This window comes from Pseudorca crassidens, chromosome 6, assembly GCF_039906515.1.
Source record: "Pseudorca crassidens isolate mPseCra1 chromosome 6, mPseCra1.hap1, whole genome shotgun sequence".
In the NCBI taxonomy this organism is placed as follows: Eukaryota; Metazoa; Chordata; class Mammalia; order Artiodactyla; family Delphinidae; genus Pseudorca; species Pseudorca crassidens.
The window spans coordinates 65,828,675-65,852,752 of NC_090301.1; the positions used below are offsets into that span (position 1 = coordinate 65,828,675).

Below are 24,078 nucleotides of genomic sequence, written 5' to 3' on the forward strand. Positions count from 1 at the left end.
TCCCCTGCAGCGGCAGGCGGACTCTCAACCACTGCGCCACCAGGGGAGCCCAACAGGCCATTTTTTTTTAATAACAAATAACATGTTTCCTTTTTTCCTTCTAAGTGATGTCCTTAATACCTTCCCAAGAATGAAACAGCTAAGTTCAATAGTGTGTTAATTTTAGGAAGTTAGTATGTTTTACGAGGGTGCTCCCCAGAAAGATGGGACTGATTTATATGCCATTGACAATATGTGGATGTACTTACTCCCTGAAACATGCCAGTATTTGATTCAATAACTTCTAGATACAATTTTATTAATTTAATAAACATTTACAGTTTTCATTTTTTTAATTACAACATGTAGACATATTTTCTAAATATTTGTTTCATGGTTGCATTTCCTCTTAGTGAGTTTCCTGTGCATATTCTTATAACAGTGGGAAAAGATTCAGTACTTTTATAGCATTTTAGTTGCAAAGATAAGTGCATACTGGCTTATTTGCAAACAAGTACCTTTTTAAAACCTCAGTTAAGACATTTTCTTTGGATCAGGCTTTGTTAGATTGAGGGCCATTAATGCTTAAATAAATCTGTAAAATTATGCTACATGTGAGTTACTGAGAATTGTTTAATTTCTTTTTAAAATTCCTTTTTATCCTTATATTTTTCTAGGCTCGAGAATTACAAGCTCGGGTACTAAAACGTGTTCAGATGGAACAGCCAGATGCAGTTCCTGCACAGAAACATTTAGCAGCTGAAATTTGTGCAGCGATTGCAAAACATTCTGTTGCTCAGCGAGACTATGAAAAAGCAATTAAATTTTATAGAGAGGCTCTTGTTCATTGTGAAACAGATAATAAGGTCAGTACTTTTATCAAATTTTAAGCACCTTATAGTCCAGATGTCATCTAATTTCCCCAAATGTAAACTTCTTAACAGCTTATTTATAAAGATTTGAAAAGAAATGTAATAAAAATGCAAGTTAAAATATTAATATTGGTTTCAGAAATACTTCAAAATACATGATGCCTTAATAATGTTAGTCTAAAATTATTATGAAGTGATATAAAGTAAATCTGTAAGCTCTTTTTACATTCATCTGTGTTTTAATAATTACTTTAAAACAATTCTCAAATTCAAATAAATATCTGAATCTAGAGGATTCGATTCAGTTTACTAAACAGCTATTGTATTTTCATTGCTGTTTGGTGCTGGATATACAAAAGCAACTAGATTGAATCTCTTAACTTCAAATGGCACAGCGTGAGAATAAATGTAAAGATAATATTAGTGTAGAAAACTTATATACATGGCCAGTTTAATTTTTTTGAAAATTTTATTTTAATTATATTGGAGTGTATAGTTGATTTACAATGTTGTATTAGTTTCAGGTATACAGCAAAGTGATTCAGTTATACATATATATATATTCATTCTTTATCAGATTCTTTTCTCATATAGGTTATCACAGAATGTTGAGTAGAGTTCCCTGTGCTATGCTATGTAGGTCCTTGTTGGTCCTTGTTTGTTACCTATCTTGTGTATAGTAGTGTGTGTATGTTAATCCCAAACTCCTGATTTATCCCTCCCCCACCACGTTTCCCCTTTGGTAACCATAAGTTTGTTTTCAATATCTGTGAGTCTACTTCTGTTTTGTAAATAAGTTCATTTGTTTCATTTTTAAAAAATTAGAGTCCACATGTGAGTGATATCACATGATACTTGTTTTTCTCTTTCTGACTTACTTCACTTAGTATGATAATCTCTAGGTCCATCCATGCTGCTGCAAATGGGATTATTTCATTATTTTAATAGCTGAGTAGTACTCCATTGTGTATATGTACCACATCTTCTTTATCCATTCCTCTGTCGATGGACATTTAGGTTGCTTCCATGTCTTGGCTATTGTAAACAGTGCTGCGGTGAACAGTGAGATGCATGTATCATTTCGAATTATGGTTTTCTCTGGATATACATCCAGGAATGTGATTGCTGGATCATACAATAGTTCTATTTTTAGTTTTTTTCTAAGGAAACTCCATACTGTTCTCCATAGTGGTTGTACCAATTTACATTCCCACAAACAGTGTAGGAGGGTTCCCTTTTCTCCACACCCTTTCCAGCATCTGTTTCTGTTTGTAGACTTTTTGATGATGGCCATTCTGACCAGTTTGAGGTGATAACTCATTGTGGTTTTGATTTGCGTTTCTCTAATGATTAGTGACGTTGAGCATCTTCTCATGTGCTTTTTGGCCGTCTGTATGTCTTTGGAGAAATGTCTAGATCTTTTGCCCATTTTTTGGTTCGGTTGTTTGCTTTTTTAACGTTGAGCTGCATGAGCTCTTTGTAAATTTTGGAGGTTAATCCCTTGTCATTTGCATTGTTTGCAAATATTTTCTCCCATTCTGTGGGTTGTCTTTTTGTTTATGGTTTCCTTTGCTGTGCAGACGCTTTTAAGTTTAATTCGGTCCCATCTGTTTTTGGGTTTTTTTTTTCCATTACTCTAGGAGGTGGATCCAAAAAGATATTGCTGCAATCTATGTCAGAGAATGTTCTGCCTATGTTTTCCTCTAAGAGTTTTATAGTGTCTGGACTTACATGTAGGTCTTTGATCCATTTTGAGTTTATTTTCGTGTATGGTGTTAGAGAATGTTGTAATTTCATTCATTTACATGTAGCTGTCCAGTTTTCCCAGCACAATTTATTGAAGAGACTGTCTTTTCTCCATTGCATAGTCTTGACTCCTTTGTTGTAGATTAATTGACCATAGGGGCGTGGGTTTACTTCTGGGCATTCTATCCTGTTCCATGGATCTATATTTCTGTTTTTGGGCCAGTAACATACTGTTTTGATGACTGTAGATTTATAGAATAGTCTGAAGTCAGGGAGCCTGATTCCTCCAGCTCCGTTTTTCTTTCTGAAGATTGCTTTGGCTATTTGGGGTCTTTTGTGTCTCTGTACAAATAAAAAATTTTTTGTTCTAGGTCTGTGAAAAATGCCATTGGTAATCTGCTAGGGATTGCAGTGAATCTGTCGATTGCCTTGGGGAGTATAGTCATTGTGACAGTATTGATTCTTCCAAGCCAAGAACATGTTATACCTTTCCATCTGTTTGTGTCATCACTGATTTCTTTCATTGGTGTCTTTTGCCTCCTTAGGTAGGTTTATTTCTAGGTATTTTATTCTTTTTGATCTGATGGTAAATGGGATTGTTTCTTTAATTTCTCTTTCTGATCTTTCCTTGTTAGTGTGTAGGAATGCAAGAGATTTCTGTGTATTAAATTTTGTATCCTGCAACTTTACTGATTCCATTGACGGGCTCTAGTAGTTTTCTGGTAGCATCTTAAGGATTTTCTATGTATAGTATCATCATGTCATCTGGAAACAGTGACAGTTTTACTCCTTCTTTGCCAATTTGGATTCCTTTTATTTCTTTTTCTTCTCTGATTGCCATGGCTAGGACTTCCAAAACTATGTCGAATAGGAGTGGCAAGAGGGGACATCCTTGTCTTGTTCCTGATCTTAGAGGAAATGCTTTCAGCTTTTCACCATTGAGTATGATGTTAGCTGTAGGTTTGTCATATATGGTCTATATTATGGTGAGGTATGTTCCCTCTATTCCTACTTTCTATAGAGTTTTTATCATAAATCGGTGTTGAATTTTGTCAAAAGCTTTTTCTGCATCTATTGAGATGATGATATGGTTTTTATTCAGTTTGTTGATATGGTATATCACACTGATTGATCTGCAGATACTGAAGAATCCTTGCATCCCTGGGATAAATCCCACTTGATCATGGTGTATGATCCTTTTAATATATTGTTGGATTTGGTTTGCCAGTATTTTGTTGAGTGTTTTTGAGTCTGTGTTCATCAGTAATATTGGCCTGTAGTTTTCTTTTCTTCTGGTATCTCTGTCTGGTTTTGGTATCAGGATGATGGTGGCCTCATAAAATGAGTTTGGGAGTGTTCCTTCCTCTGCAGTATTTTGGAATACTTTCAGAAGGATAGGTATTAACTCTTCTCTAAATGTTTGGTAGAATTTACCTGTGAAGTCATCTGGTGTTGCAGTTTTGTTTGTTGGAAGTTTTTTTATCACAATTTCAGTACTTGTGATTGGTCTGTTCATATTTGCAATTTCTTCCTGATTCAGTATTGGGAGATTGTATCTTTCTAAGAATTTGTCATTTCTTTCAGATTGTCCATTTTGTTGGCATATAGTTGCTTGTAGTGTCTCTTATGATCCTTTGTATTTCTGTGGTGTCCGTTGTAACTTCTCCGTTTTCATTTCTAATTTTATTGATTTTTGCCCTCTCCCTTTTTTTCTTGAAGAGTCTGGCTAAAGGTTTATCAATTTTGTTTATGTTTTCAGAGAACTAGCTTTTAGTTTCATTGACCTTTTCTATTTTTTTTAGTCTCTATTTCATTTATTTCTGCTCTGATCTTTATGACTTCTTTCCGTCTACTAACTTTGGGTTTTCTTTGTTTTTCTTTCTCTAGTTGCTTTAGGTGTAAGGTTAGGTTGTTGATTTGAGAGTTGTCTTGTTTCCTGAGGTAGGATTGTATTTCTGTAAACTTCTCTTAGAACTGCTTTCTCTGCATCCCATATGTTTTGGATCATGATGTTTTCATTGTCATTTGTCTCTAGGTAATTTTTGATTTCCTCTTTGATTTCTTCAGTGATCCACTGGTTGTCATGGCCAGTTTTATAAACTAAAATGTTATTACTCTCAGATCTTGATAGATGATCAACATTTTAAAACAATACTCTAGTAAATGGCTAAATATTTAAATAAGTGATGTAGAACACGAGACAACCATGTTCTAGAATTTAAAGTTTAAGATTAGACGTTTTGAAATAATACAACTCTTTCAGATGTAAGGCAAAGATAATCTTTATTAAGTCATAACCAAATAGGTACCTTGTTCAGTGGTGACTAAAGTAACTGGAATCATAGTTGTACATCTGGAGCATATCTGCTTCAAGCTTTTTATTTTACAAATGAGGAAACAGGTTTAGAGAAGTAAAGGGCCCCATCATGGAGAAGCTTGGACTAGAATCATAGCTCCTAATTTAAGACCAGTGTTCTTTTCACAGTGCTTTGTGTCTCTCTACTTTTCAACTGAGGCACAGCCTGTTTTTCCTTTTTTTTTCCCCAGTATAAGAGAAACTAGAGATGAGCAAACCTATAGTTTTCCTGCTTATCGTGCTTGGCCTTTTTATTGCAATAACTCTTGGTCAAATAAAGTTTCATCTGTGCCTACACATTTTCCTATTTCACTTTTTATTCCAAACATTTTCTGACTAATCTTGCCCTTCTTCTCTGTAGATAATGCTGGAGCTGGCACGATTATACCTGGCACAAGATGACCCTGACGCCTGCCTGCGGCACTGTGCTCTGCTTCTCCAGAGCGACCAGGACAATGAAGCTGCCACCATGGTTAGTCCAGGAGACTTCACTGCTGTAAAGGCAGTTGTGTTTTATGTTTATTCCAAGGGGCAGTTTCAAATTTTAACTGATAAAACTAATAGGAGATGAGATGCCTGGCTCATGTTGGCTTTTGGAAGAAATAACACTTTTAACATTATTAGTATATTTTACCAATAAACACCAAGACTCTCTTTATTTTATGAGAATGGTGAACTTAGGTCAGGTTTTTGCTTGCCCTTTTTGGGCCTAGTTAATTTTTCTTTATGCTTGGTCAGGAGGAGTTCATGTGGTAAAGCTCTAATTTGCTAAAGACTAACTGTTACCAGTTTCAGTGGCACTTTCTGAGTTACAGAAAAAATTCTTCATGTATCATTTTAAGGTGTGTGTTTATTAAATAGAGTTTTGCTTTTCTTTCTCATTTTTACCTGGGTTGAGGTTTTTGATAGCTTTTCAAACAGCTACATAGATGACAGTTTGTGAGGTTCATTTAATAATTTTACAAATGAGCCACTGTAACTGAAAAGAAATACCAGACCTCTCCCTTTTAAAGCACTTGCTCATTTTAAATTCCTTTGAAATACTTAAGGTTTCAGAATGTTCTGGGTTTTCTTTTAAAATCTTCTCGTTATTTTAGCCAAGTGAGACACAGAGAGTGTGCAGTTCCCTTCAAGTTTCTGTTTTTAGAATAACTACTTGAAACATATTTTATGCTAAAAATACAGTTTTTGCAAACAGAAATGTTTCACATCCTTGATTATCTTCTGTTATACTGATCTCAGTGCTAATCTGCTTAAGGTGTACTTGACTTTTAAATGGCTCCGTTTTATAAAACTTTGCCCTCCTCATATTTCTCAGATGTGTTTTCATAGCAACCAGTCTTGATAGGAATACTATGCTTTGTAAAATATGTGGCAGTATTTTTAGAACCAACGTTTACCTTTATAGATGATGGCAGATCTCATGTTCAGAAGACAGGACTACGAACAAGCCGTGTTTCATTTACAACAGCTTTTAGAACGAAAACCAGGTAAATATCCACTGATTATACCTTCTAATGCAATCAACTCCCTTTCTTTTCTTTTTGGCTGTTATGCTGCTTATTCCACACCTGCCCTTGAGCAGCTGAAATGGTTATAAGAAAAATGACTGGTCATTAAAGTGACTGGTCTCACTTTAAATCATGACCAGAGACCCCAGATGGGCCCTCAGATTCTGCCTGGCAATCCTACTGTACTTCTCTAATGAATTCACTCACTCCATCCCCCTTTTATACTTTCTCCTCTCCACAAACCTTTGACACCCTTTCCCCTCTTCTTGTCCTTTCCCCTTTCCCCTCTTCTTGTCGTCAGCTAGAAACCTTGCCTCCTACCTCACTGAGAAAACGTGAGCACCTGGAAGAGAAAGTCTCCCTCTTCCTGTCCCCAGGTCCGCCTGCTCCCCAGGTCTGCCACCCCACCTGCAACAGCTGCTCCCTGTGGGCACTGGATGCCTCCCCTCCCCTCCTGAAGGGCTTTACTTCTGCTGTTCTCTCTCTCCTGTACCATCATCTTCTTCCCAGTCAGCACATAAATTTGCTGTGATACCTGCCCGCTTTAAAGACATTAGTACATAAAACCCAGCTCTTAAGTCTCCAGTTACTCTCCCCTTCCAATTACAGCTCCATTTTCCACTGTAGCAGATTTCCTCTGAAGGATTTCTGTCTGCTGTCTTCACTGTCTCCTCCACTCCTGCACTCCAGGGAGGCTGCTTCTGCAGGGTGGCCAGTGCCCTCCATGCTGCCAGACCCAGGTCTGATTCTCAGTTCTCTGCTTTCTGGGCCTGACAGTGTACTTAGCACAGCTTACCCACTCCTTCATGAAAGACGTCCTTGACTTGTCTTCCGGGATGCTGGGCTTACCTGGTATTTTCCCAGCTGACCGCTCTGTTTCACCCTCCTTTGTTAGATCTGTCTTCTCTTTATGACCTTTAAATGTCAGAGGGTTGTAGACACCATTTCTCAAACGTTTTCCCCTTTAATACCTTCACTGCTCTAGGTGACTTCATCCAGGCCCCTGGCTTTACGTCCAGTGTCCAGTCCCGACTCATCTACACCACTGCCTATTTGCATTCCCACTCAGCTGCCTAGGAGGCTCTCCAGCTTAACCTGTCCAAAACACAATACTGGATCTTTTCCTTCCCTCCAGATCTACTCCGTCTCTTTTTCTCATTTCCGTAAATGGCATTACCATTTATCCATTTACGCCAGTCCCAAACCTTCTAGTTACCTTTGTCTCATCTTTCTTCTCATATACCACGTCCAGTCTGTCAGCAAATCCCTGTTAGCTCTACCTTCAAAATATGTCTAGGATCCCATCACTTTTACCACCTCTACTGCTGCCACCCTGGTCATTTCTCACACGGATTACTGCAGTATTCGCACAACTCACCTCTGTTTCTACGCCTTGCCCCCAAATAGTTTAGAAATGCTTTCAGCTGAAAGTAGTGGTTATCCTCCCCCCCATACTCTAGTGGCCTAAATAATCATGGCTTTTATTTTTCTCTTACGTTAAAGAAATTTAAAAGTAGATTGTGCTGGGAATGGCCCAGAGATTCCACGGTATCATCAGGAAGTCTGAGTCCTTCTGTCTTTTTCTTCTACCATCATTAGCCAAACTTCCATTTTAAGTATCACGTCCAAGATGACCGCTGCAGCCCTAGGCATTGATGTTCCTGGATGGGGAAGGTGGAGGTGGGCCAAAGGGCATACCTCCTCAGTGAGTCATCTTTTCTTTCTTTAAAAAAAAAAAAAAACCCTTTCTAGAAGCACCTCTGTAGCTGCAAAACAGAGTGGGAAATGTCATCTTCTAGCTGAACACAGTGCCACGTAGAATAAAATCAGAACTCTGATAGTGAAAAAGGAAGGGATAGTAGATATTAGGTAAGCAACAGCCCAGGCAGGTTAGTTCCTTGAGACTCTCCAGTTGCTGTTCCCTCTTCCTGGAGTATGTTCTGCTTTATTCCACTCAGAACTTTGCTCTCATGCTGCCTCTTCCTGAGGGTGCCCTTCCCCAGCCATCCTATGTCAATAACACCTCATTGCCCCCCATCCTCTTATCCTGTTCTCGGTCCTTTGTTTTATATTGCATTTGTAAAACAAAGCAAAACAAAAATTGTAAATAATAGATCATAAGCATCAAGTGGCCAGGAACTGGGTCTTCACTGCTATGAAGATGTGGAACAGTATCTGGCTGAGTATAACTATTGGATGAATAGAAGAGTGGGAGGAGAAAAGGAAAGAAGGGAGTTGGGGTAAAGGGGGAAGGGAAGGGAATGTATGTTACTTACGTGTCAAAGTACTGGCTGAGAAGAGTTTGCGATCTCAGAGGAAGTCCTCGAGCTGTTGTTCAGTTCTTCCGACCCCTATGCCTTGTCTCAGGATGCTGCCATGGGCAGTCAGAGCTGCCTGGGTGGGGCAGCGTGTACACAGAGGTGGGCATGCCTCAAGGAGGGCAGCTCAGAGAACCAGATACACTCGACTTGTTCCGCTGACTAATGCTGTAACTCGCTGAGGGTTTGAATTTATAGAACAGTCCCTTCTGCTTACAAATAAAACATTCCTAATTCCTAGTTAGGGCAAAGATTAGAAGGAAAAAATCTTGTTCTTATGGTGATGTCAACACTTTTAATTTCTTATTATTTTTATCATCTTTTAAGATTGTCTCCCACCTTTGGACTTCCTCAGGTCATGTCGTTTCTCACACTGTCTGCTCCAGCTCATATTCAGATGTTACTTGAAAGAGTGCTCCTAATTCCTTTAACTTCTTACCTTTTCTGCTTACTCCAAGTCTAAAATATGGGCCATCCTTCCACTTCATTTGCCCAAACCTTACTTACTCATACTTTCTTCAGGCCTAAGTTGTCTTCCTGCCATGGCTTCTCTCTTGGTTTCTATACTCTGTTTTGTCTTTTTTTCCTTCTCTGAACTACTGTTTAAGGTAATGCATGTAATATTTTCATTCTGACTATCTCAAGCTGTTCCCGTATTGCAGCATTTCCCTCTGAGTCAGTGATCCAACCTGGTTTCTTTAAAAAACAGACCTCTTTCCTTGTGAATATGTTTAAGCCATTGGTGGCAACAGTGCCCTTGCATGTAAGATTTGAAGAAGCCCCTCATCTGTCACGTGACTTTTGTATCACCCAGGTTACTTGGCCCCAGCACTTTTTCCAAATACATAATAGTGGTGCTCTGGACTGTCTACTTAAAAACAAATATAAAGTGAATTATTTATTCATAAATTCAGTAGAACGACCTAGTACTCCAGAAATACCAAACAACATACAACCACCAGCATCAGGTATATTTCCAGGTACATAGATGGCACAGAGTAATTGTTTACTGGTTGAATGGCTCAATGAATGAGTGTGAAATACCAAGTTGTTTAAAAATACAAAGTTTTAAGTAAACTTTTATTGTCTATGTGATATTTTGTTTTTAATCTTGCATTCTATGCTTTATTCCTAATAGGATTTTGTAAACTTATCCACTAGTCCATTATTCTAAAATCTGTGCATCTATACTTACTTTGTCATGTGTTATATAGGTCATCCTCAGTAGCACATCTTATACTTTAAGGCTGTGTTTGAGCTTACTTCAGAAATGTACTGTCTAATTTGACTTAACCTAGCTAGTAGAAAATTCTCCATATAGATCTAATTATTGCTCTCTTGACAGATTACAAACCTTTTCTCTCTCAGAATCTCCAAATCGTCCTGAGTTCTCCCCTTCCCTCACACTAATTGGTTAACAAGTCCTATCAGTTCTCTCTGCTGAATAGCTATCACATCCTGTCCGTCTTCTCCTAGCCCACCACTCTAATGAAGAACTTTATTATCTCTCACCCGGACTAGTGCAGTTTCCCAGCTGATCTTCCAGCCTCTTGTCTCTTGCTGTGTTCCAGGCCATTGTAGGAACTATCATATTAATTCTAAAAAAAAGCGAAAACTAGCCCTCTGCTTAAAATTTAGGATGACTTTCCAGGGTAAAGTCTAAACTACAGCATTATTTTGATAATAATACACCCCAGGATTACCCTTCCATCCGTATTTCTTATCCCTCTTCCTCTACTTCAGCATCTAGCACTCTCCATGCTCTTCTCAGCCCTGTCTTTGCACATGCCACCTGCCCTTGGAATGCCTTTGTCTGCCTAACAAGACTCAAAGTCTGATCCTCTGTGAAACCTCTTCTGCCTCCCCCAGGCAAAGTTAGGAATTCTGTGCATTGTAATTCCATAGCACTTCATGCCTAATCACATCACATTATGGTTTTTCTTGATATTTTCTCACTGTTCATTAATAAACATGAACTAACTTTTCAGAATATAATACATTTTAGCTTTCGACAGACTTCTTAAGTGCAGAAATTTGCCTTCTGTCAGATTTCATGGTTAACCAAAAGACAAGTTAATGTAATCTAACCTATCAGTGGTAATTATAACTTCAACTAATAATGAATGCATTTCAGTAATATTGTAAGGTGATAATTATTCAAGAAACTGGCCTCCCAAGGTTGACTTTAGATAATATCAGTGATATTATATATCACACACATTAGCAAAATCATACAAACAATTGGGGGCCAGAAATTTCAACCTTTACTTCCTGTCTAATCCAATTTAGCTTCTAGATTCTGTGGCTTCATTATAGGGTAGTCATCCTAGTTCTTAACAAAATATGTGGCATTATAGATACTACTATTGACGTTTATAGTTTTAAAGCTCTTTCATGCTTTTATTTGGTTTCCATGGCACTCTGAAGGTCAATATTATAATCCTGTTTTAAGAAAGTAAGTGATTCTAGACTCAGAGAATTTGAGTAATGTGCTGGAATTCACATAAAAGATAAGACCAGTATTTGAATCCTCTTTCTGAAACCATACTCTGATCGTGCTCCTCTCTTTAGTGATACCAGAAGGCAGACAGAACAACATTTTGAAACCCAAGATTATGGGTCAAGAAAGGCAAATGGTGGGGGGGAGCGATCAAGATGGTGGAGTAGTAGAATGTGAAGCTCATCTCCTCCCATGAATGCATCAGAAATACCTCTACATGTGGAATGATTCTCACTGAATATCTACTGCATGCTAGCAGAAGACCTCAGACCTCTGAAAGGGCAAGAAAATCTCCACATAACCGGGTAGGACAAAATTAAAAAGGAAGAAAAAAAGAAAGTGAGAAAGGAATTGGGGATGGGACCTGCTCCCCTGGGAGGGAGCTATGAAAGAGGAAAGGTTCCTGCACCCAGGGAAGTCCCCTGATGGGGAGATCAGCAGGGACAGAGGGGGCGCTTCTGAGCCTCAGAGGAGAATGCAGCAGCCGGTTTGCAGCAGCTAGAATGGAGAGAGACCTGCACAGATGGTCAGTGCCACCACTCTGCACTCCCCAGCCTGAAACACACATCTGCTGGTGCTGGTGCTGGTGGGGGCTGGGTGCGGAACCTCAGGCTTCGGAGATCAGACCCGGGGAGAGGACTGGGGTGGGCTGCATGGAAGCTCCCTGAACAGGCTGGAGTCTGGTGCAGCTGCACCCGCGGGTGTACGCACAGGGAGCCTGGGCTGCCTTAGAGGCCAGGCGCTGTTGTGTGGGTGGTGCACAAGGGGAGGGGTGGGGCCCGCCATTACAGCTTTTTTTCCTGTGTGAGCTCTCAGGTGGCAAGACACAGCCTGCATGAGCTCCAAAAGCAGTTGTGAGCCACCACTGTCCCCTAGGCTTCAGGACCAACTGTGAGCCACCACTGCCCCCGTACTTTAGGAGTGGTCTCAAGCCACCAACTCCACCCTGCTGGACTCCAGGAGCAGTCGTGAGCCACCTCTGCTCCCGTTGTGTGCTCCAGGGATGCACGTGAGCTGCCACCACTGCTGAAAACCCCACAGCCCAGGCACCAGCTGCTGCATCTGTGCACCCCCTTCAAGGGGATAATGACCAGCACATACTGAGGAAAGCGGCGACAGGCATCCATACTAAAAACAGCCCTTGCACCAAAAATATTAAACCCACACGAGCTACACGGGGATGCTCCCTCCAAGACCACAATAGACAACTGTTTCTCCTAAACTCACAGAATAAGAGAAATATAAATAAAATGAAGAAGCAGAGGAACCACTCCCAGTTAAAAGACCAAGAGAATTCCCCTGAAAGAACAAACAATGAAGCAGATCTCTTCAGTCTAATAGACCCCAGTTTCAAAAAGGAGATAATGAAAATACTGAAGGAATTAAGAAAGGCTGTCGAAAGAAATGCAGAGTACTGTAAAAAGGAACTAGAAACTATAAAGAGGAACCAAGAAAAATTAGAAAACTCATTTGTCAAGACAAAGACTGAACTAAAGGCAGTGAATAGCGGAAGAAATAATGCAGAAGAATGAATAAGTGACCTGGAAGACAGAGTAATGGAAATCACCCAATCAGGACAGAAGACAGAAAGCCAAATGAAAAAAAATGAAAATATAAGAGATCTATGGGATAATATAAACCATGCAAATTTATGCATAATAGGGATTCCAGGAGGGGAAAGAAAGAGAACAGGGGATGGAAAATGAATTTGAAGAAATTATGGCAGAAAACTTCCCAAACCTAAAGAAGGAAACAGATAACCCAGTACAGGAAGCACAGAGGTAGAAAATCATCCACACATAAATATGACATCAAAACCAGCAATCATAAGAAGAGAGTACAAACACAGGATACTGAAAATGCATTTAAAATTAAAAGACCAGCAACTTAAAACAATCTTATTTATACATAGACTGCTATATCAAAACCTCATGATAGGGACTTCCCTGTGGTGGTACAGTGATTAAGACTTTGCCTTCCAATGCAGGGGGTGCAGGTTTGATCCCTGGTCAGGGAGCTGAGATCCCAGATGCCTTGGGGCCAAAAGATCAAAATATAAAACAGAAGCAATGTAACAAAATTCAATAAAGACTTTAAAATTGGTCCACATCAAAAAATATTTAAAGAAAAATAAAAACACTTCATGGTAACCACATACTGAAAATCTACAATAGATAACACAGAAAAGAAAAAGGAATCAAAACACAGCACTAAAGTTAGTCATCAAATCACAAGAGAAGAGAACAAAAGAGGAAGGGAAGAAAAAAAGACCTACAAAAACAAATCCAAACCAGTTAACAAAATGGTAACAGGACATATATATCGATAATTACCTTAAATGTAAATGAAAGACATAGACTGGCTGAATGTGTACAAAAACAAGACCTGTATATATATGCTGTCTACAAGAGACCCACTTCAGATCTAGAGACACATACAGACTGAAAGTGAGGGGATGGAAGAAGGTATTCCATGCAAATGGAAATTTAAAGAAAGCTGGAGTAGCAATGCTCATATCAGACAAAATAGACTTTAAAATAAAGACTGTTACAAGAGACAGAGAAGGACATTACATAATGATCAAGGGATCAATCCAAGAAAAAGATGCAACAATTTTAAATATATATGCACCCACCATAGAAGCACCGCAATATATAAGGCAAACAGTAACAGCCATAAAAGGAGAAATCGACAGTAACACAATAATAGTGGGGGACTTTAACACCCAACTTTCATCAGTGGACAGATCATCCAGACAAAAAAATCAACAAGGAAACACAGGCCTTAAATGACACATTAGACCAGGTGAACTTATATTTATAGAGCATTACATCCAAAAGCAGCAGAATACACATTCTTCTCAAGTGCACATGGAACATTCTCCAGGACTGATCACATGCTGGGCCTCAAAGCAAGCTGTGGTTAATTTAAGAAAATGGAAATCATATCAAGCATCTTTTCAACCACAATGCTAAGAGATTAGAAATCAACTACAAGAAAAAACTGTAAAAAACAAAAACACATGGAGCTTAAACAATATGCTACTAAAGAAGCAGTGGATCACTGAAGAAATCAAAGAGGAAATCAAGAAATACCTAGAGACAAATGTCGACAAAAGCACAATGATCCAAAACCTATGGGACACAGAAAAAGCAGTTCTAAGAGGGAAGTTATAGCAATACAAGCTTACCTCAGGAAACAAGAAAAAGCTCAAATAAACAACCTAACCTTACATCTAAAGCAACTAGAGAAAAAAGAGCAAACAAAACCTAAAGTTAGTAGAAGGAAAGAAATCATAAAGATCAGAGCAGAAATAAATGAAATAGAGTTGAAGAAAACAATACAAAAGATCAATGAAACTAAAAGATGGTTCTCTGAAAAGATAAACAAAATTGATAAACCTTTAGCCAGACTCATTAAGAAAAAAAGGGAGAGGGTGCAAATCAATAAAATTAGAAATGAAAAAGGAGAAATTACAACAGACACCATAGAAATACAAAGGATCACTAGAGACACTACAAGCAACTATATGCCAACAAAATGGACAACCTGGAAGAAATCATAAACTCTTAGAAAGATACAACCCCCCAATACTGAATCAGGAAGAAATTGCAAATATGAATAGGCCAATCACAAGTACTGAAATTGAAGTTGTGATCAAAAAACTTCCAACAAACAAAAGTGCAGGACCAGATGGCTTCACAGGTGAATTCTATCAAACATTTAGAGAAGACTTAACACCTGTCCTTCTGAAAGTATTCCAAAATACTGCAGATGAAGGAACGCTCCCAAACTTATTTTATGAGGCTGCCATCATCCTGATACCCAAACCAGACAAAGATAATAGAAAAAAAGAAAACTGCAGGCCAGTATTAGTGATGAACACAGATGCAAAAACACTTAACAAAATACTAGCAAACCAAATCCAAGAATATATTAAAAGGATCATGCACTATGATCAAGTGGGATTTATCGCAGGGATGCAAGCATTTTTCAGTGTCCGCAAATCAGTCAGCATGATAAACCATGTCAACAAACAAGAATAAAAACCATATCATCATCTCAATAAATGCAGAAAAAGCTTTTGACAAAATTCAACACCGATTTATGATAAAAACTCTCCAGAAAGTGGGAATAGAGGGAACATACCTCAACATAATAAAGGCCATATATGACAGACCTACAGCTAACATCATACTCAACATTGAAAAGCTGGAAGCATTTCCTCTAAGATCAGGAACAAGATAAGGATGTCCTCTCTTGCCACTTTTATTCAACATAGTTTTGGAAGTCCTAGCCGTGGCAATCAGAGAAGCAAATTGGAAAAGAAGGAAAACTCACTGTTTCCAGATGACATGATACTCTACATAGAAAATTCTAAAGATGCCACCAGAAAACTACTGGAATCCATCAATGAATTCAGGTGCAGGATACAAAATTAATACACAGAAACCTCTTGCATTCCTATACACTAACAACGAAAGATCAAAAAGAGAAATTGAAGAAACAATCCCATTTACCTTCACATCAAAAATAATAAAATACTCAGGAATAGACCTACCTAAGAAGACAAAACACCTGTAATTCTGAAAACTATAAGACACCAATGAAAGAAATCAATGATGACACAAACAGATGGAAAGATACAACATATTCTTGGATTGGAAGGATCACAATATTGTCACAATGACTGTACTCCCCAAGGCAGTCGACAGATTCACTGCAATCCCTAGCAGATTACCAATGGCATTTTTCACAGACCTAGAACAAAACATTTTAAATTTGTATGGAGACACAAAAGACCCCAAATAGCCAAAGTAATCTTCAGAAAGAAAAATGGAGCTGGCGGAATCAGGTTCCCTGACTTCAGACTATTCTACCAAGCTACAGTCATCAAGACAGTTTGGTACTGGCACAAAAACAGAGATATAGATCAATGGATCAGGATAGAAAGCCCAGAAATAAAACCATGCACCTATGGTCAATTAATCTTATGACAAAAGAGGCAAGACTGTACAATGGTGAAAAGACATCTCTTTAGTAAATTGTGCTGGGAAAACTGGACAGTTACATGTAAAAGAATGAACTTAGAACATTCTTTAACGCCCTTTTTTTTACATCTTTATTGGAGTATAATTGCTTTACAATGGTGTGTTAGTTTCTGCTTTATAACAAAGTGAATCAGTTATACATATGCATATGTCCCCATATCTCTTCTCTCTTGTGTCTCCCTCCTTCCCACCCTCCCTATCCCACCCCTCTAGGTCGTTACAAAGCACCAAGCTGATCTCCCAGTGCTATGCAGCTGCTTCCCACTAGCTATCTATTTTACGTTTGGTAGTGTATACATGTCCATGCCACTCTCTCACTTTGTCCCAGCGTACTCTTCCCCCTCCCCGTATCCTCAAGTCCATTCTCTAGTAGGTCTGTGTTTTTATTGCCATCTTGCCCCTAGGTTCTTCATGACTGTTTTTTTTTTTGTTTGTTTTTTTTAAGATTCCATATATATGTGTTAGCATACGGTATTTGTTTTTCTCTTTCTGACTTACTTCACTCTGTATGACAGACTCTAGGTCCATCCACTTCACTACAAATAACTCAATTTCGTTTCTTTTTATGGCTGAGTAATATTCCATTGTATATATGTGCCACATCTTCTTTATCCATTCATCTGTTGGTGGACACTTAGGTTGCTTCCTTGTCCTGGCTGTTGTAAATAGAGCTTCAATGAACATTTTGGTACATGTAATACCCTTTTGAAAAATAAACTTAAAATGTATTAAAGACCTAAATGTAAGGCCTGATGCTATAAAACTCTTCAAAGAAAACAAGCAGAACACTCTTCAGCATAAATATGAGCAATATCTTTTTCATCCACCTCCTAGAGTAATGAAAATAAAAATAAGTAAATGGGACCTAATTAAACTCAAAAGCTGTTGCACAGCAAAGGAAACCATAAACAAAACAAAAAGACAACCCACAGAATGAGAGAAAATATTTGCAAATGATGTGACTAACAAGGGATTAATCTCCAAAATCTACAAACACCTCATGCAGCTCAACAGCAAAAAAAACAACCCAATCAAAAAATTGGGCAGAAGACCTAAATAGACATTTCTCCAAAGAAGACATTTAGATGGCCACGAGGCACATGAAAAGATGCTCAGCACCACTAATTATTAGAGAAATGCAAATCAAAACTACAATGAGATATCACCTCACACCAGTCAGAATGGCCATCATCAAAAAGTCTGTAAACAATAAATGCTGGAGAGGGTGTGGAGGAAAGGGAACCCTCCTGCACTGTTGGTGGCAATGTAAATTGATACAGTCACTATGGAGAATAGTATGGAGGTTCCTTAAAAAACTAAAAATAGAGCTACCATATATATGATCCGGCAATCCCACTCCTGGGCATATATCCAGAGAAAACCATAATTCAAAAAGATACATGCTTCCCAATGTTCACTGCAGCACTGTTTACAGTAGCCAACACATGGAAGCAACCTAAACATCCATCAACAGATGAATGGATAAAGAAGATGTAGTACATATATCCAATGGAATATTACTCAGCCAATAAAAAGAACAAAGTAATGCCATTTGCAGCAACATGGATGGACCTGGAGATTATCATATTAAGTGAAGTAAGTCAAACAGACAAATATGATGTCACTGTATGCGGAATCCAAAAAAAAATGATACAAATGAACTTATTTACAAAGCAGAAACAGACTTACAGACTTAGAAAACAAACTTATGGTTACCAAAGGGGAAAGGTTGGGTGGAAGGGATAAATTGGGAGTTTGGGATTGATACATACACACTACTATATTTAAAATAGATAAGGACGTACTGTATAGCACAGGGAACTCTGCTCAGTATTCTCTAATAACCTAAATGGGAAAAGATACATGTGTATGTGTAACTGAATCACTTTGCTGAACACTTGACTGTACTCCAATATAAAATAAAAAATAAAAAATATATATATAAGAACAGCTTTATTGATACGTAAAAAAAAAAAATTTCTCAGACAAGCAAAAACTAAAAGAATACAGCAATAGTAAACCTATCCTTAAGGAAATATTGAAAAGTCTTCTCTAAATAGAAAAGAAGTAAGAATATGTAGGAAAGAGAAAATCACAGTTGGAAAGCAAATCACCTGAATAAGCCAGTACACAGATTTAAAAAAAAATCAGAAAATTTCTGTGAAAGTGATGATAACCACAATGAACAGCAAAAGGAAGAACATGAAGATGTAAAAAGATGGGTGAGGAGAGTAAAAAAAAAGTGGATTTTTTTTTTCATTTCCTAGAATGTGTTTGAGCATATATGACTACCAGTCTAAGGCAAGTAGATATAGGATGGGGTTCACATACTTGATAAACAAGGTAACCACTAGTCAAAAACATACACTAGATTCACAGAAACCAAAAAGAAGAGAACATAAGTATAATACAAAAGAAAATAATCAAACCACAAAAGGAAAAACAAAAAGAAAAAAAAGGGACCAAGCAGAAATATAAAATCAATGGGAAAACAAGGTTAAAATGCAATAAATACATATCTATCAATAACTACTTTAAATGTCAATGGAGTAAATGCTCCAATCGATAGACACAGTAGCAGATTGGATAAAGAAAACAAGAGCCTACAATATGCTGCCTACAAGAGACCCACTTTAGGGCAAAGGACACACATAGATTGAAAGTGAATGGATGGGAAAAGATATTTCATGCAAATGCAAATAAAAAGAAATCAGGAGTTTCATTGCTCATATCAGACAAAATAGACATTAGAACAAAGACCATAAAGATAGATAAAGAAGGACACTATATAATGATAAAAGGGACAATACAAGGAGGATTTTATACTCATCAACATGTATGTACTTAATATAGGAGCACCCAAATACATAAAACATACTAAAGGGAGAAATTGACAAGAATACAATAATAGTAGGAGACATTTACACCCCACTCACATCAATGGACAGGTCTTCTGGACAGAAAATCACTAAGGCAACAGATCCTAAGTGATATAGTCAAACAGTCAGACTTACTTGATATGTTCAGGACATTACATCCAAAAAAACAATACACATTCTTCTCAAGTGCACGTGGAACATTCTCTAGGATTGACCACATACTAGGGCACAAGACAGGCCTCAACAAATTTAAGAGTATAGAAATTATCTCAAGCACCTTTTCTGACAAAAATGGCATAAAACTAGAAATCAACCACAGAAAAAGAAATGAGAAAAAAATGATTTCATGGAGACTAAACAACATGCTGCTAAAAAACCAATGGGTAAACAATGAAACCAAAGAGGAAATTAAAAAATACCTGGAGACAAATGACAATGAAAACACAACCATACAAAATCTATGGTGTATGGCAAAAGCATTTCTTAGAGGGAAGGTTATAGCAATATAGGCCTTCCTCAAAAGACAAGAAAAATCTTAAACAGCCGAATCTACCACTTAAAAGAATTAGAAAAAGAAGAACAAACAAAACCTGAACTCAGCAGAAGGAAGGAAATAATAAAGATCATAAAGGAAATAAGATAGAGATTAAAGAGCTAGAAAATATCAGTAAAACCAAGAGCTGGTTCTTTGAAAGGGTAAAGCTTCTGCACAGGAAAGGAAACCATAAACAAAATAAAAGGACAGCCCACAGAAAGGGGGAAAATATTTGCAAATGATACAACTAACAAGGGCTTAATTTCCAAAATATACAGACAGCTCATACAACTCAACAATAAAAATACAACCCAATTGAAAAATGGATAGAAGACCTAAATAGACATTTTTCCAAAGAATAAATACAAATAGTCAATAGCCACGTGAAAAAATGTTCAACATCGCTAATTATTAGAGAGATGCAAATCAAAACTACAATGAAGTACCACCTCACACTGGTCAGAATGTCCATCATTAAGAAATCTATAAATAACAAATGCTGAAGAGGATGTGGAGAAAAGGGAACCCTCCTGCACTTTTGGTGGGAATGTAAGTTGGTACAGACACTACGGAAAACAGTATGGAGGTTCCTAAGAAAATTAAAAATAGAATTACATTTTGTGATCCAGCAATCCCACTCCTGGGTATATATCCAGACAAAACTCTAATCCAAAAAGAAACATGCACCCCTGTGTTCACAGTAGCCAAAACATGGAAACAATTTAAATGTCCATTGATAAGAGGAATGGATAAAGAAGATATGGTACATATATACAATGGAATACTACTCAGCCATAAAAAAATGAAATAATGCCATTTGCAGCAACAGGGATGCAACTAGAGATTATCATACTAAGCGAAGTAAGTCAGAAAGAGAAAGACAAATACCATATAATATCACTTATATGTGGAATCTAAAATATGACTCAAACGAAACTATCTACAAAACAGACTCAAGGACATAGAGAACAGATTTGTGGTTGCCATGGCGGAGGGGGCTGGAGGAGGGATGGAGTGGGAGGTTGGGGTCAGCAGAGGTAAGCTATTATATGTGGAATGAATAAACAGCAGTGTCCTACTGTATAGCACAAAGAACTATATTTAGTATCCTGTGATTAATCACAATGGAAAAGAATATTTTAAAAAGTATATATATGTGTAACTGAATCACTTTTCTGTACAGCAGAAATTCACACAACATTGTAAATCAACTATACACATCAACAAAAATTTTTTAAAAGGCAAATGATGATGTCAACCTGGATTATTTTGACATCATGTAAAAGAATAGATGCAAAGCTTACAGAGGTTCCTTTTTTAATGATATTTTGCTAAAACATATGTAAAATTTGCCATGTTAGCCATTCTTAAGTGTATTGTTCAGTGGCATTAAGTACATTCACATTTTTGTGTAACCATCACCATGATGCATCTCAAGAACTTTTTCATCATTCCAAACTGAAATTCTGTACACTAACTCACCATTCCCTGTAGGCCCTGGCAACCACCAGCTACTTTCTGCCTCTATGAATTTGATTTCTCTAGATACCTTATACAAGTGGAATCATACAGTATTGTCCTTTTTTGTCTGGCTTATTTCACTTCATATAATGTCTTCAAGGGTTACCCATGTTGTAGCGTGTCAGAATTTCCTTTTCAAGTTGAATAATATGCCATTATATGTATATATCATGTTTTGTTTATCCATGCGTCCATTGGTGGACATTTGGGTTGTTTCCACCTTTGGCTACTGTGAATAACGCTGCTGTGAACACTGGTATACAAATATTTGATTAGGTGCCTGCTTTCAGTTCTTGGGGGTATATACCCAGAAGTGGAAGTGCTGGATTATATGGTATCTTCTCTTTTCTTGGAAAATAGAAACAGGATAAATTTCTTTTAAAAGTTTTTGTTAGTGTGTGTGTGTTTTAATTCTAGGAATTCACCCTATCAAAGTGAATCAAATAGCTTATATAAATAAGGATTTTTATAAATTCCCTACTATGAGTCCTGTGCTAATTGAAACTTGTGAGCCCAAATATTAATACATAAAAAACACAACGAAGGAGAAATAAAATGTGAGCCATCAATAGAATAGAATATTGTGCAGTCACTAAAGTGTTTTTGAAGTCCATTTAATGACAATTGGGAAATGTTTACTATATAATGTTGAATCAAAATCAGAACCCCAAGTGTGACTCCAACTTTGTATATATGTAAGCAACATATTTCACTGTTTACATTTAAATATTTATAGATTGATTTTTACTCATAAATATATGATAGGAAACGTACCAAAATGTGGTAATCTCTAGTTGGTGGGAATATGAGTGATTTTTTTTCTCCTTTATACTTTTCTGTACTTGTCCAAATTTTCTAAAGTGTCCATACATTATTTTCACTATCTTAAAATGTATTAACATGATTCTCAAAATTTAGTATCCTAGTGATGAGAAAGAACTGAATAGAATTAGAAGAAGCCATTCTAGAAACCTGTCAGGAAATTATACCTGGGACTAAATAACTAGTTCTTTTTCCTTAGAAGATAATATAGGATTAAAATACTGGGACTAGTATGTTAAGGTTATAATATGGTAAGCTGGTATCGAGTGTGTTAGGTACACGTACACCTTAAGGCAAGTCTGCAGTAAAATTATTGCCCACCCTAAACATTATCATCAACGTGTACTGTTCTCACCCGCTTCCTAGCTGCAGTAAGTAGGGAAGCAGGTCTCAGAGGTAGACTTCTCCTGTGCAATCAAACTGATCCTCCTGAATTTTACATTTAAGAGTCTAGATTATACAGAGGCTGTTTCTAGGTTTTGGTCCCAGGAATGACAATTGAAAAGTAAGACACAACAAATGTACATTTTTATAGATTTGCCTGTATTGAACATTCTCTCACTGTGACCAGACCAACCCATCCCTTATCATTTGATAAATCATCCATTGTCTGTACGGTCTCTTTAGAGACTCAAAACCTCTAAGGCACTAAATTTAAATTTATATTTAAATTGCACTTCATTTGAAGCAAAGTATACTTTAATGAAGAAGGATTTTAACCATCAAAGCAAAAGCTATAAAATGTCCATAACTGAAATGTTCTTTGTTTCTAGATAATTATATGACCTTATCTCGTTTAATTGATCTCCTAAGAAGATGTGGAAAACTTGAGGATGTTCCAAGATTTTTCTTAATGGCTGAGAAACGTAACTCCAGAGCAAAACTGGAGCCAGGATTTCAATACTGTAAAGGATTATATCTTTGGTAAATTTATTGGCAAATAAATTCTACATAATAGGTTGTTTTCCTCATTGTGACTAAAGTAGAATACACTTTGAATTTTTAAAATTCTATATTTTAAAATATAATAGTTTTATTTACAAAACAAATTATAAACGACTTAAATTTGTAGTTAGTGATTGCAATAAGTAATTTTTTTTAAACATCTAACAAGGTATACTGGAGAACCAAATGATGCCCTTCGACATTTTAATAAGGCTCGGAAAGACAGTGACTGGGGCCAAAATGCCCTTTATAATATGATAGAAATCTGTCTGAATCCAGATAATGAAACTATTGGAGGTGAAGTATTTGAAAATCTGGATGGAGACCTGGGGTGAGTAGTATTTGACAAGTTACTCTTTTTTCCAGAAACACTTGTTGGGGATAATCAAGGATATCTTATAAAAGAGAACTAAATTCCAGGATAGCACTAATGGCAGTTTAGCGAATAAATCATAGCTGGGAATAACTGTTCTCTGAAACAAGCATGACATACTTTTAGAAGGTTTTCTAAATCAGAACAGACATGCTATTGAAGACACTCCCCTAATTGCTCTGTGGAAAATAGAATGAATCGTAGTGTGATTACCTTGGCAAAAATTGTCCGCATAATAATAATAGTAACTTCTTAACAGATGGCTCTCTGCCAGATCTTGGCTGTATACTGTATATGCATTGCCTTATTTATTCCCTTTAACAATGTGTGAAAAAGCTCCAAGTTAACCTAACGTGATGGAGTTAGAAAATGGTGGAGGCAAGATTTAGACTGAGTCCTCCCTGGCCTCAGAGCGCCAGCTGTTGGCCACTGTGGTGCACTGCGGGTAAGTGGTTATACTTCTGTCAGGCTACACTTGTTGCTCGCCCTCTCCTCAGGGTCAGGGAAGGCAGGGTGGGGAGTGTATAAGGGTGTAAGGGGAGTAGGAGAGGTTATTTCTGCCCCCAGGAGCATGCATGCAATTTACCTGGTCGGCAAGGCAGTGTCTGAAGCCATTCAGTCTTGCAACAAAACAGAAGTGAGTTAAATTGTTATTAAGTGTTGCAGGAAT

At 37.4% G+C, this 24,078-nt stretch overlaps 1 protein-coding gene across 1 annotated transcript in view; it reads left to right on the top strand.

The window, feature by feature from the left end:
* TTC21B (tetratricopeptide repeat domain 21B) overlaps positions 1-24,078 on the top strand; it is an 85,300-nt gene that overhangs the window by 45,822 nt on the left and 15,400 nt on the right. Inside the window, exons 20-24 of the mRNA XM_067741677.1 lie at positions 657-845; positions 5,315-5,425; positions 6,362-6,443; positions 22,864-23,014; positions 23,205-23,366. Coding sequence (XP_067597778.1) covers positions 657-845; positions 5,315-5,425; positions 6,362-6,443; positions 22,864-23,014; positions 23,205-23,366 — 695 coding nt within the window. The remainder of the gene's footprint in view (positions 1-656; positions 846-5,314; positions 5,426-6,361; positions 6,444-22,863; positions 23,015-23,204; positions 23,367-24,078) is intronic.